Source organism: Podarcis pityusensis, assembly GCF_964106645.2.
Source record: "Podarcis pityusensis genome assembly, chromosome: 14".
NCBI classification, from domain to species: Eukaryota; Metazoa; Chordata; class Lepidosauria; order Squamata; family Lacertidae; genus Podarcis; species Podarcis pityusensis.
In genome coordinates this window covers 23,994,704-24,006,825 of record NC_138039.1, presented here as the reverse complement: position 1 = coordinate 24,006,825, position 12,122 = coordinate 23,994,704, and the positions used below count along the sequence as shown (strand labels likewise).

General features: G+C 49.4%; 1 protein-coding gene across 4 annotated transcripts in view; it reads left to right on the top strand.

The window, feature by feature from the left end:
• The first annotated feature begins 7,543 nt into the window (after positions 1 to 7,543).
• Positions 7,544 to 12,122, top strand: part of CASKIN1 (CASK interacting protein 1) — a 123,824-nt gene continuing 119,245 nt past the window's right edge. For 2 of the 4 annotated variants that reach the window (XM_080981678.1, XM_080981677.1), the window contains exon 1: positions 7,544 to 7,768. In XM_080981678.1, the coding sequence (XP_080837804.1) occupies positions 7,675 to 7,768 (94 nt within the window). In that variant the 5' untranslated portion in view covers positions 7,544 to 7,674. The remainder of the gene's footprint in view (positions 7,769 to 12,122) is intronic. The other 2 variants (XM_080981679.1, XM_080981680.1) reach the window with 2 other exon arrangements.

The window sequence follows — 12,122 nt, the reverse complement described above, 5'->3', positions numbered from 1 at the left end:
AAGATTCCCTGCAAGAGAGCCATCCAACCTCTGCTTATAAACCTTCTCTGAAGGAGCGTCCATGACCTTTCAAGGAAGTCTGTCCTTATAATTTGAATCCATTGGTTTGAGTCCTCCCCTCTGGAACAGGAGAAAACAAGCTCGCTCCATCTTCCATGTGACAGCCCTTGAGAGATTTGAAGATGGCTATCATATCTCCTCTCAGTCTTCTCTTTACCAGGATAAACATACCCAGTTCCCTCAACTGTTCTTCATAAGGCATGGCTTCCAGACACTTTATCATCTTGGTTACCTTCTAGCTCGTCAATATCCTTCTTAAACTGTGGTGCCCAGAATTGGGCACACCACTCGAGGTGGGCTCTGACCAAGGCAGAATAGAGTTGGACTATTACTTCCCTTGATCTGGACACTATACTTCTGCTGATGCAGCCTAGAATTGCATTAGCTTCTTTTTTTAATGCTGCATCACACTGTTGATTCGTGTTAAGCTTGTGATCTACTAGACTGCTAGATCCTTATCGCACGTACTACTGTCAAGGCAGGTGCCCCCCATCCTATATTTGTGCATCTGTAAAACCTTACATTTGTCCTTATTGAAATTCACTGTGTTAGTTTCAGCCCAGTTCTCCAATCTGTTAAGGTCATCTTGAATCTATCTTCTCCTAATTTGCCATCACCTGCAAATCTGATGAACATCCCCACTATTCCTGCATCTAAGACATTTATAAAGGTATCGAATTATACTGGACCCAGGACTGAGCCCCGCAGCACCCCAGTTGTCACTTTTTCCCAGGATGACTGGGATAGCTCAGCCGGTAGAACATGAGACTCTTAATCTCGGGGTTGTGGGTTAAAGCCCCACTTTGGGTGAACGATTCCTGCACTGCATGGGGTTGGACTAGATGACCCTTGTGGTCCCTTCCATGGTGTGTGTATGTGAGCTGTTTGGAGTTGGTGCTGCCAGTCCTGGGCTCACCCTGGTTGCCATGCTGCACTGGCACCAGCAATCCCTCAACCCATCGCCCAGTCAATTTGAAGAATGGAACCAGTTTGCAGCAAGCTGATTAAACAGGTCTCCTGCCCTTCCGCTGCCTAGAGCATCTGCTGCTGCTTAAGCCCGTCTCTTGTTCTCTAATAAACTGGGAGGTCTTTGGATTAAGGGCTGGGCGGACAGATGCCACCATGCATGAATGCCTAGCCTGGCATGGCTGGCAGATCACAGAGGCAAAGAGGTTATTCTAGCAGGCTGCAGCCAGATGAACAGAGGGGAAAAGAGAGCAACTTGAGTCATCCCAGGACGAGACCCAGAATGATTTTCCTGAATGAGGGTGGCATAGTGAGGAGGTCCAAATCTGCATCGTACATTTGAAGCACTTTAAAAACAGTCATGGCTTCCCCCAAGTAATTCTGCGAACGGTAATTTTTAAGGCTGCTGAGAGCTGTGCTGGATTAGTTTAACAATCAAACACACCTCACAGGGGATTTATAGTTCTGGGAGTAGAATAAGGGCCTCCTAAAAACTATCAGTGCCCTTAACAAACTACAACTCCCAGAATTTTTTGGAGGGGGGACCTCCAAAGGGTTTTAAAAGCATGGTGTGAATGTGACGCTTGGGAACAAACTGATATCCAAGAATTGCATCCATGCCATATACATGGTTGTATGAAAAGTTATAGGATTTAAGCAGGAAGCTAGGGAACATGCACTGATCTGCTATGTATTTTGGAAAGTGGTTTGCCTGTCTGGTCTGTTCTTTAGGGGTTTGGACGCCTCTTGAGATCTTGTCACCAAACTATGCACAGGGAGCGGCAGTCTTTGGATGCCAGGCACCATTTTGAATCAAGATGGTGGACCAAAATGTGACCTTGGCACGACTTCAGCTGATTCTTGGTGCGATGTGTCCAAACTCACAAATGTCACCATCCACTTAAAAACTACATTTCTGTTTGTTTGTTTGTTTGTACAGATTCCTGGGCAGCGCCAGGCACTCCCTGCTAGGTGGAAATAAGAAGGTAAGACAAGTCTGCTAGATGAGACCATGTAGCTCAGCATCCTGCAGCTGACCAGATGTCCCAGTGGGAAACCCTCAATAGTACTTTGCCCACTTGTGACTCCTAGCAGCTGCCACCTAAAGGCATAATGCAACAGTAGGTCTGCCCCAAAACCTTGGCAGGTGCAGATGTGGGATCACTTCTAACTGACCATATACAACCACAAGAGCAAATAATCATAAATTCACAATAAAAAGGACATATGGGGGGCACATATAATCCCTAATGATCCCCTCGAAATCATTCAGAGATCTCCTAGCAGATCCCAGTCTACCTTCTTCCCACCTCCCAGCTTCAAGGCTGTTTGCAAAGGCTTCACAACGACTCCCTGCTGGAAGCTCTTAATATTGGAAGATAGCCTTTTCCTCTAAATAAGACTGTAATCGCTGTTTGGGATGGAGTGTCTGCCGGTTGACCTTTAGGCCCGGCTGTGACTTCTATGAGCGAAACATTATCAGGGTACAGAAACATCACCATTACGGCAGCCTGGGAGGTAATGAGACGGCAAAGGACCTCGCCCAGAGCAATGCGGCTGGTTAATAGACCAGGAAGTGCTGCTGATGCTCCAGTGCACCAAATACCTCTACCAGTTGAAGCCCTGCCTGCCATTCCTGGACTGGGAAAGCTTGGCCACAATAGTTCATGCACTGGTTACTTCCAAGACTAGAATACTGTATTGCAATACGCTCTGTGTGGGCCTTCTGTTGCGCTTGATCCGGAAGCTGCAGTGAGTGCAGAATGCTGCAGCACAATTGCTGACCAGAGTAAGGCCTTTTCAGCATACAACCCCGGTGCTCAGAGATCCGCAAAGGTTGCCCATTTGCTACTGGGCAAAGTTCAGGACGTTAGCATACAGTATTCTTAACAACTTGGGGCATTTGTAAGGAATCAATCTCATAGCAGGTTGGCACCAGATGTACACTCTGGAACTCCCTGCCTGTTGATTTCAGGCAAGCCTTTTCACTGTACAGTGGTACCTCGGGTTAAGTACTTAATTCGTTCTGGAGGTCTGTACTTAACCTGAAACTGTTCTTAACCTGAAGCACAACTTTAGCTAATGGGGCCTCCCGCTGCTGCCGCACCGCCAGAGCACGATTTCTGTTCTCATCCTGAAGCAAAGTTCTTAACCTGAGGTAATATTTCTGGGTTAGCAGAGTCTGTAACCTGAAGCATATGTAACCTGAGGTACCACTGTACTCTTTTCAGCAGCTGCTAAAAACATTTTTGTTTGGACAAGGCTACCCAGATATCTTGAATGCTCATGTGCTTTTAGAATATTGCTGGTTTTAATTTCTGAATGTTTTAATTGTTTTCACTAATGTTGTTGTTTTATTCTTTTTGTCTTATAGTTGTTGTTTTTTAACTATCAAGCAGTGTATGCATTTTATGAAATGCATATTTAAAATACATTGCCTGAATTTGTCAAATCCTCTTTCAAAGCCATCCAAGCTGGTAGCCATCCCTGCCTCTTGTGGGGAGTGAGTTCCAAATGTGCTGTGTGGAAAAGGACTTCCTTTCATTTGTCCTGCACCTTCCAACATTCAGCTTCCTTGGATGTTCCCATTGGTTCCCAGCATTATGGAGGAGAGATGAAATGCTTGAAATGTCTTCAGTCAGTTCTTGTAGCTCTGCGACAGCAGACCCTGTCCAAGGGCACTGGTCACTAATGAAACTGGGGTCTAGAACTGTGTCCCATGATCTGTCAGTCCTGGAGCAGAAGTTGCTGGAATGTGGACTCAGGTTGCGGCAATCCAAGGTTTTTAGCAATTAAACAGAGCCAAAACAGGGTGGTGCCGTCCCTGCAGGTGGCAAAAATTAAATCAAGGCTGGACCTGGAAACTTTCACCACTGTACTTTTGAGGGGGTTTTAAAATAGCAATTAAGCAGTATATACATTTTAAGAAACAAATAAATAAAATTACAAAATAAATATACTTTAGTCAGGCAAAAGGGGGTGCAGGAGTGGAACAAATGCAAAAGGTTGTCCCAAAACTGGCTAAAGCAATTTTGCTCTCCTGCTGCCTGACTTATCTATACGTCACTTCTGTGCCCTACCTTTGGTCTGCCAGGAGTACAGAGCAACCAAACCATATAAAAAAAGATAAAAGCAAGATAGCAATAAAATACTCATAATTTAAAAATATAAAATCCAATCTAACTTCCGTACACCGTTACCATCAGAGTATTAAAACAGCACGGGCAACACACAATTGGATCCAAAGGCTTGAGTAAATAAAACTCAATTTTGTTCTGCCCATCTCATTTTCTTGGGGAGAAAATGTCAGGCTTCATCTTCAAGCCCCCCGCCCCTCCATCTGCAGCCCCCTTTCCCTGTTTGGCACAAGCAAATGGAGTGAAGGGATTTTCAATCTGTTCACTCAAATGGAAGCATGCACTTATATGCATTAGCCTGCAGTAAGTAAAGGAAGTCATTTATTTATACCCCCACCCCCGTTTTCTGCCAGAAGAGAGAGAGGCTTCGTCACATCAGAAACCCAGAAGAAAAGGAATAAAATATACCGTGTAGCTGCCAAGCCCTGGGAACTCTGCTTGCCAGGTGGATTCCTGAGCGGCTAACTGGGCTGAGCCATCTCTAACCTGGCCCAATTGCCGCCCCTCCCTTTCCCAGGCTGTGCCCCCAGCACAAATGGCATCCTAGCCGGCCACCCAGCATGGCAGGGCTCCCTTCCCCCACTTTCCAATCCAGGGCATTTGGGATTCCACGATTGGGGGTGGGTGAAGCCGTTTAATCTGCCCTTTAATCTTGCTGCAGCGGATGCTGCTGCTTTCTTTGAGGCCTGGTCTCCAGGGGTTTGGGGGGGTCCTTGTAGGCAGTCCTTAGAACAGCCTCCCTGAGCCCGTTGCCCTCCAGATGTTTCAGACTATTGCTGTTTTTATTTCATTAATGTATTGCTTCCTAGGATGCACCTCCAGGCCACTTCACAATGCAATAGCAAACTACACAAGACAATTGCATAGGAACAGTTAAGACAATTGCACATAGGAACGCAAGTGTGGCGAACAAATCCTAGTCAGATTTATATTGCACAAGAGAAGCCAGAAAAAGGGAGGAATTAAGCTGTGATTCCTACATTGCAGCGGGTTGGACTAGATGACCCATGGGGTCCCTTCCAGCTCTACAACTGTATGAGTCTATGAATACACAATTGGAACAGAACACATATTTTATGCCCTGACTTTTCCTCGACTCATCAGTCTGCCCCCCCACCCCCGATTTATGTATATGAATTCTCCTGATTCTTTTTTTGATTTGCTTTTATACTGTTTCATTATTGATGTTAGGCTGATGTTTTCTTTGTCATGGATACTGTTTTTTATATTGGACGTAATAAACCGACAAGGAATTTTTTAAAAAAAATATTAAGCAGTTTAGAATGGCTTTGAAATAGATAAATGCTATTTCAAATCCAATGTAGATAGCAACTGAGGAGATATATAATTTATACTCTACTTGATTGTAAAAACAAACAAACAAAAATCCCCACCTCAAAGCTGTCTACAAAAAAGGCAAAACAATAAAATTATTAGGAAAAACTAACAATACGTAATTTAAAACTTTAAAAAAGTTGTAATAACAATAGACTAAACCAGGACAAAATTTGCTAATCCCCTTCTTTGTTGAAAGAGGAAAAAAAATATTTAGCAGGGAAGACAACAGAGACAAGCACTTGTCTGAATTGCAGTGGGAGGGAGTTCCGCAGGGCAGGGCACAAAAGCCCTGATTCTGACATCATACAAATCCCATCAGCCCCAGCCAGCACAACTGCCCTCTCATCAGCCCTGGCATCCTACTGGGTGCAAAACATCTGGAGGGCACCAGGTTGACAATGGCTGCCCCAGAGTCAGATTTTGCAGTATTGACTGAGCAGGGTTGGCTTTGTGCAAAACCTGCATTTTTTATTTATAGATAAGCTTCAGCCACTGCCAGCCCCCGGAAGGATATCCTGATCAAAGCCTTCCTTCCAGGCCCTCTGCTGGCTACCTACACAGTAGTGGGTTCAAATGCCAGAGCTGGTTCCAAGCCAAAGCAGCTGTCAAGATCTGAGAGCGGGTGGGTGGCTTGGCCGGATACCTCTTCTAGAAGCCTCCTTCCCATTCCAGAGGAGAAAAGGGAGGCCTTGTTCTTTCCACCAACGTCTCAGGCCCAGAGCTCGATGGAGAAGCCTTTGCCAAGTCTTCCATGCACTCTTGGCCGCGGCAATCCATCTGTGAAATGGGAATAATAACTGAGCCGTTTTGTCCCCTGTGAAAGAAAGGAACGGCCTCTGTCCACACCTTGTGGGAGCCTCACAAAACTGAGGAGCGGTCCGTGATCTGAGCCAGGAGGACTTGCAAGAGCGTAAGCCCCTGAATCTCTTTCAGTGCAGGCAATGAGAGCCAGTGTTGTGGAGTGTTGATTAATGGCTCAGGTTCCCCACTGGTTGGGTCAATTGTTATCTGATCTGCCTCACAGGGTTGTGGCGAAGATCAGGGGGAGGTCAGAGGGAAGGAACCAGCTCCCCTTCCTTGAGCAACTTGGAAGAAAGTCAGTATATATATTTAGCCAATAAATAAATGACCAGCATTAAAATAACAAACAAAACGACAGCAGAAGCCTTTCCTTCTCGCTAAGTAACCTGCTGCAAACTCCTGCTGCAAGACCAAATACCGCCCCCTACAGGTGCCCTTTAATTTTGCTGCGGGTTCAAGAACGTCCTCTGCCTACGCTCAGAAACTACCATCCCTGGTACTGGGCAAGACATTTCAAGCTCTGCGTCGATAGCCCCACTTTAGCCCAGGTGCTTTGGGTCGAACGAGAGAGACGGAGGCACAAGCCCTTCGAGACTCTCTGCACATGCTTGGCTGCCCTCTGGTCTTTCTCAAAACGTCCCCGAAAAGGCCTTTGAGGGCACGTCCAATCCTGCCCTCCGAGGCTGAGAGTCTTTCCCGTCCTTCCAGGCCGGGCATTCTGCACGCGCTCAGAGACCCTCTCGCCCTGCGCCGCTGCTCTTCCCCTTCCCCTCCACCACCCCAGCGGAGGCGACGGCGGCAACCACATCGAGCTTCCTCGGCGGAGAAGAGGCGGGAGGGAAGCCGGGAAGCAGAGGTGGGGGCTCCGCCCGGATGCCCCCCGCCCTCGGCCCCCCGCCCAGGCGAGGCTGCGGCGGGATCCGCCTTCCTTCCGGAGCGGCGGCGGCGGCTGCAGCAGCAGGAGCAGAGCGCGGCGAGGCGTCGCGTCGCGTTTGCAGCTCCAGCGCGCCCGGACCATGGAGGGCTCGCCGCTGCCGCCACCAGGGGAGAAGGAGGCGGCGGCAACAGCCCGAGCCGGAGCCGGGAGGAGCCCCAGCGCAGCCGGGCAGCGCTAGCCGCCGCGGCGCCGCCGCAAAGCAGCCGAGCCCGGTCCCCGCCCGCCCGCCAGGCGCTGCGCTCCGGCCGCCGCTGCCACCGCCGCGCGTCTCCATTGCGCGCAGCATCTGCAGCCGCCGCAGGAGGAGGAGAAGGCGACACCCCACCTCCGCGCCCGCCCGGGACCCGATCCGAGCCGGCGGGGATGCGCGGGCTCTGAGCGTCCCTCGCCCTCCGGCCCTCCGCGCCCCCGGGGGCCGGTCTCCCCGCGCTCGCCATGGGCAAAGACCAGGAGCTGATGCAGGCGGTGAAGGCGGAGGACATCGGGGCGGTGCAGAAGCTGCTGCAGAGGCCCAAGCCGGGCAAAGCCAGTGAGTGACCAGCGCTATCCTCCCCCCCCAATTAATTCCTCGATTTAATTCCTCTTCCCCCACCTGGCCTTTGAAAGAATAAAAATAGGAACGGGATGCAACCTAGAGCGCGCCTTCTGCCTGGATGGATGCCCAGCTCCTGGGGTGGGTGGGGAGAGGGAGTCTAGGGGAAGGATCCCTTCCCCAGATGGCATCAGGAACCTCTTTGCAGAGGGTGGGGCGGAGGGGGCTGCTGCTGCTCTTCTGCATTATGCTGCCCCTCCCCCTCCCGTGACACCCGCCCCCCCCAGATATTCACCCACACCCAGCCAGGGTGGTTCCTGCTCATTCCCGTATTCCAGGCTGGCATTGGGGTTTTGGTTGGCTCTGAGCCCATTCCCCCCCCCCGAGGAGGGGGTGTCCAAGGCTGCTGGGGGAAGGGGCACTTGCCTAAACAAGGCAAGATGTTGTGGCATTCCACAGTACCACCCCGGAGTGACTCTCAGCGCTGCTGGCCCATGTAAACAGGCTTTACGCTGGTGATGTGTGTGTTTTTTGGGAGGGGGAGGGAGGCAAGATGAAATTCAGCGTTACTCGCCTCGCCACACATTGCTGCTCCACACCCACCTGCCCACTCACATGGCAAACTGGCATGGGGGGGTGGCAAGGAAGGTGCCACGCTTAGCCACTGGGGTGTCTCTCCTGCTGGCTTTGAACTCTCGAGTGCAACTGAGTGAGAGACGAGCTCCTCTCCTGTTAGCCAGTGACTGTTGCCCCAGGTTGCGTTTTCTATTTGATATCAGCGACATAGCAGAGAATTGCCTTGGCGCTGGCACCGAGTGGATTAAGGGAGGCTGAAGAGCTCTGCGAGGGCAAAGTGGTTCCGAGTGCCTGGAGGGAGCTGGTGCCTGAGTGCCAAGGCCGTGTGCAGTGCCTCTGGCACCATACCCATCCCTGGGTTGTAGTACGCTGCTTGCTGCCCGCTCTCCAGATAAGAGGTGCCCGCTGTGGCTTCCCTTCTGCACTTTGAGACGTGTCAGACTGGCAAGGGGATGTGGGCATCCTTCCCTCCTTGGCCTGGAACGAGCGGCCCTTTCTGGGCTAGGTCTGGCTCAAAGGGGAGCTGTGTGGCCATAATTTTTTACCTGGCTTTGCCAGTCCTTTCTGAAATGCTTTCCTGTAGCCGCGTGCAAGGATGGCTGGATTTTATTTTATTTTTGCGGAGAAGGAACTGATTTTTGAGCAGCCTGTGACATCTTAGCTAGGGGGAACTGGGATCAGATTGGTGCTCGATTTCTAGAAGAGGTATCAGATTTCCACTCCATCTGAAAGCATCGCTGGCTCGCTGTGGGAGGAACTCCATCTGGCTGGTCCTCGGATGTGTGTGCGGATTCCCGGTCAATACTCTGTGATGTATGGAGCATTTGAGCCTTGCATTGAAAATAGGCTGGGAAGGCTGAGGCCTGGGAATCTGGAGACTTGTTGCCCCTCCAGACATCCTATTAGTTTTGCATTTGCCATGTTTTGCGCTCAGGATGGTTAGACGTCGTCCTCTTTTTAGAACAGTTTGCAATTGCAGAAGTTTCACAGCGGTCAGACTGCTTCCATTTCCCAGCGGTGCATGTCCTGCACTTTCCTGCTGAAATCTTGTAAGTTTTCATGCCACAAGTGTTCCCGAGTGGTGTGTCATTATACTTTGGTTGTGCTATAGCGCAAGAGTGCCCCTCTGGATGGCAATAATGCAGTAACATTGGGGGACAATCGCAGAACAACTGATGAAAGCAGAGTGACATGTGGATGGTTTGGTATGAATCTGCTACTAATATGTTATTGCCATCGATGAGATGTTGCAGAAAACACCAGCCTGGGAGGGGTCCTTAGGCATTTTGTCAGAGGGCAGCTGAGTAGTCCTGGTTATTGCGGGAGTTGTTGGGTTTAGGTTTGAGTTAGTCCTGTGCAGAAAGAAAACATCAATAATGAAACAGTATAAAAGCAAATCAAAAGAAGAATCAGGAGAATTCATATACATAAATCGGGGGTGGGGGGGCAGACTGATGAGTCGAGGAAAAGTCAGGGCATAAAATATGTGTTCTGTTCCAATTGTGTATTCATAGACTCATACAGTTGTAGAGCTGGAAAGTTGCCCTAGCAGGGATGTTGGTCTTGGAAGCGCTGCAGCTCAGCGGTAGGGCATCTGCTTTGCATGCAGAAGGTCCCAGGTTCAGTCGCCAGCATCTCCATTTAAAGCTGGGCATGTTCTGAAACCTTGGGGAGCTGTTGCCAGTCAGTGTAGACAATATTGAGCTAGATGGACTTGATGGAAAGCAGTTTCCTGGACTTGGGCAGAAACAGGGGCTGTTGAGAGGGGCTTGCTACCTTTAGCTCACCTCCCCAAGCTGGTTTGATGTCCCTCATTGCTGACCCCCCCAGACCAGAACAATATATTTTCCATACCGTGTAATATAAACAGTTTGCCCCAAGAGTCCATTACAATGCCATGGAGGATGGTGGGGTGTGTGACATGCAGCGGTGCAAGGGATTTTGGAATGCTCTACCTGGGTTGGTGCCCCTGAAAAGGTCTCTGCCGCAAATGGGTCTGGGGTTTGCTTTCCAGGCAGATCACCATGGGATTCAGGATCTTGTTCCCCTTACAAGGGATTTCCTTCCTTACATTACCTGATTTTTGCCTTGGTCGACAGCAGAAGTTCAGAAGTCTGTCCTTTTATTTGTATATTGCGTGACACTCAAAGGGGGTTTGTTCGCCCCACCATCTATTTGGGGCTGAGCCCACTGTGTGTGAGAGAGAGTTGGGGAAAATCTGCTTTGTGCAGCCTGCTGTGCTTCCCAGCTAATGGGTGTGTGCGTGTTGCAGCGTCAATTGCCCAGTGCCAAGACTTTGCAGAAATGCTGAGCTCCTGCAGCTTTCTTGGCCTTTGGACAAACACTTCTCGCCTCTGAGACCTGGGCGTGATTGCAGGTGATGCAGCCTTGAGTTGGGCTTCTTCACGCTCGCACACAGGAATGCACCGACCTGCGCTTCCTGGAAGTGCTGCCTCCAAATTGGAAATCCTTCGACTGTGACCCCTGTCCAAGAGGGCTTCTCGTCTCTGGTGCTACCTAATAACAGCCGCTCTGCCCCACTTGAAACCTATGTATTTATTTTGAATGAAGGGATCCTGTAGCAGCTGTGGGAATGCTTTTAGGGACAGAGTGCATTAGAGATTTCTGGTCCATCATACTGGGGTCTATCCTTTGAGGGACTGGGATTGCCCAAAATCCCTTATTCTATTCATATAAGAAATATATATACTGTATATATATATATATATATATATATATATATATTTGACAAATATATATATTGTCAAAAAGCTGCGGGGCAGTTTGCAACATATTAAACAACACAATGTCTGTGCGTAACATAATATCAATAAAATACACACTCAAAAGAAATAAGATTTAAATAATGATATAAATGCAATTCATAATAAGCAGTAAAGGTAAAGGGACCCCTGACCATTAGGTCCAGTCGTGGCAGACTCTGGAGTTGCGGTGCTCCTCTCGCTTTATTGGCCGAAGGAGCCGGCGTACAGCTTCCGGGTCATGTGGCCAGCATGACTAAGCCGCTTCTGGTGAACCAGAGCAGTGCACGGAAACGCCATTTACCTTCCCGCCGGAGCGGTACCTATTTATCTACTTGCACTTTGACGTGCTTTTGAACTGCTAGGTTGGCAGGAGCAGGGACCGAACAACGGGAGCTCACCCTGTTGCGGGGATCCGAACTGCCGACCTTCTGATCGGCAAGTCCTAGGCTCTGTGGTTTAACCCACAGTGCCACCCGCGTCCCTTTAATAAGCAGTAGTGTCAAGTTATTTGTATGCTATTTTGGTCACAGATACCCTCATCCAAAAGCCTGCTAGAAGGGGTCAACTGTTTCCTTAAAAAAAGAAAAAGTGGTTAGATAGACTGTAGTAGGAAGAGCATTTTCCAGATGTGGAGCCACTACTGAAAAGGTCCTTCTCTTGGATCCTGTCGCTGCACACTCATCCACTAACCTCAGAACATGAGGTCAGTGACAAAGTCTGGTGAAAGGGCTCTTGGTGGTTGCTCTGAAAAACCATTGTTGGAAAAATGGGGAGGCCTATCCTCTCATTTGGGTGGGGAATAAGGAGGAGATGGGACTTGGGTAGATGCCCAGATACTCAGGCCTCATGTGGGGATGAAGAGGTCTCTCTTCTGCCCCCTACCCATTAAATATTTCATCTAGGTACTACTGTCCTGGGCTATTCAGTGGGAGCCATCTCCACCCCCAGACTCTTAGCGGGATATGGTCAGGGCTGCTGTGGGTCAGTGACCCCAGACTGCAAAAAAGGTG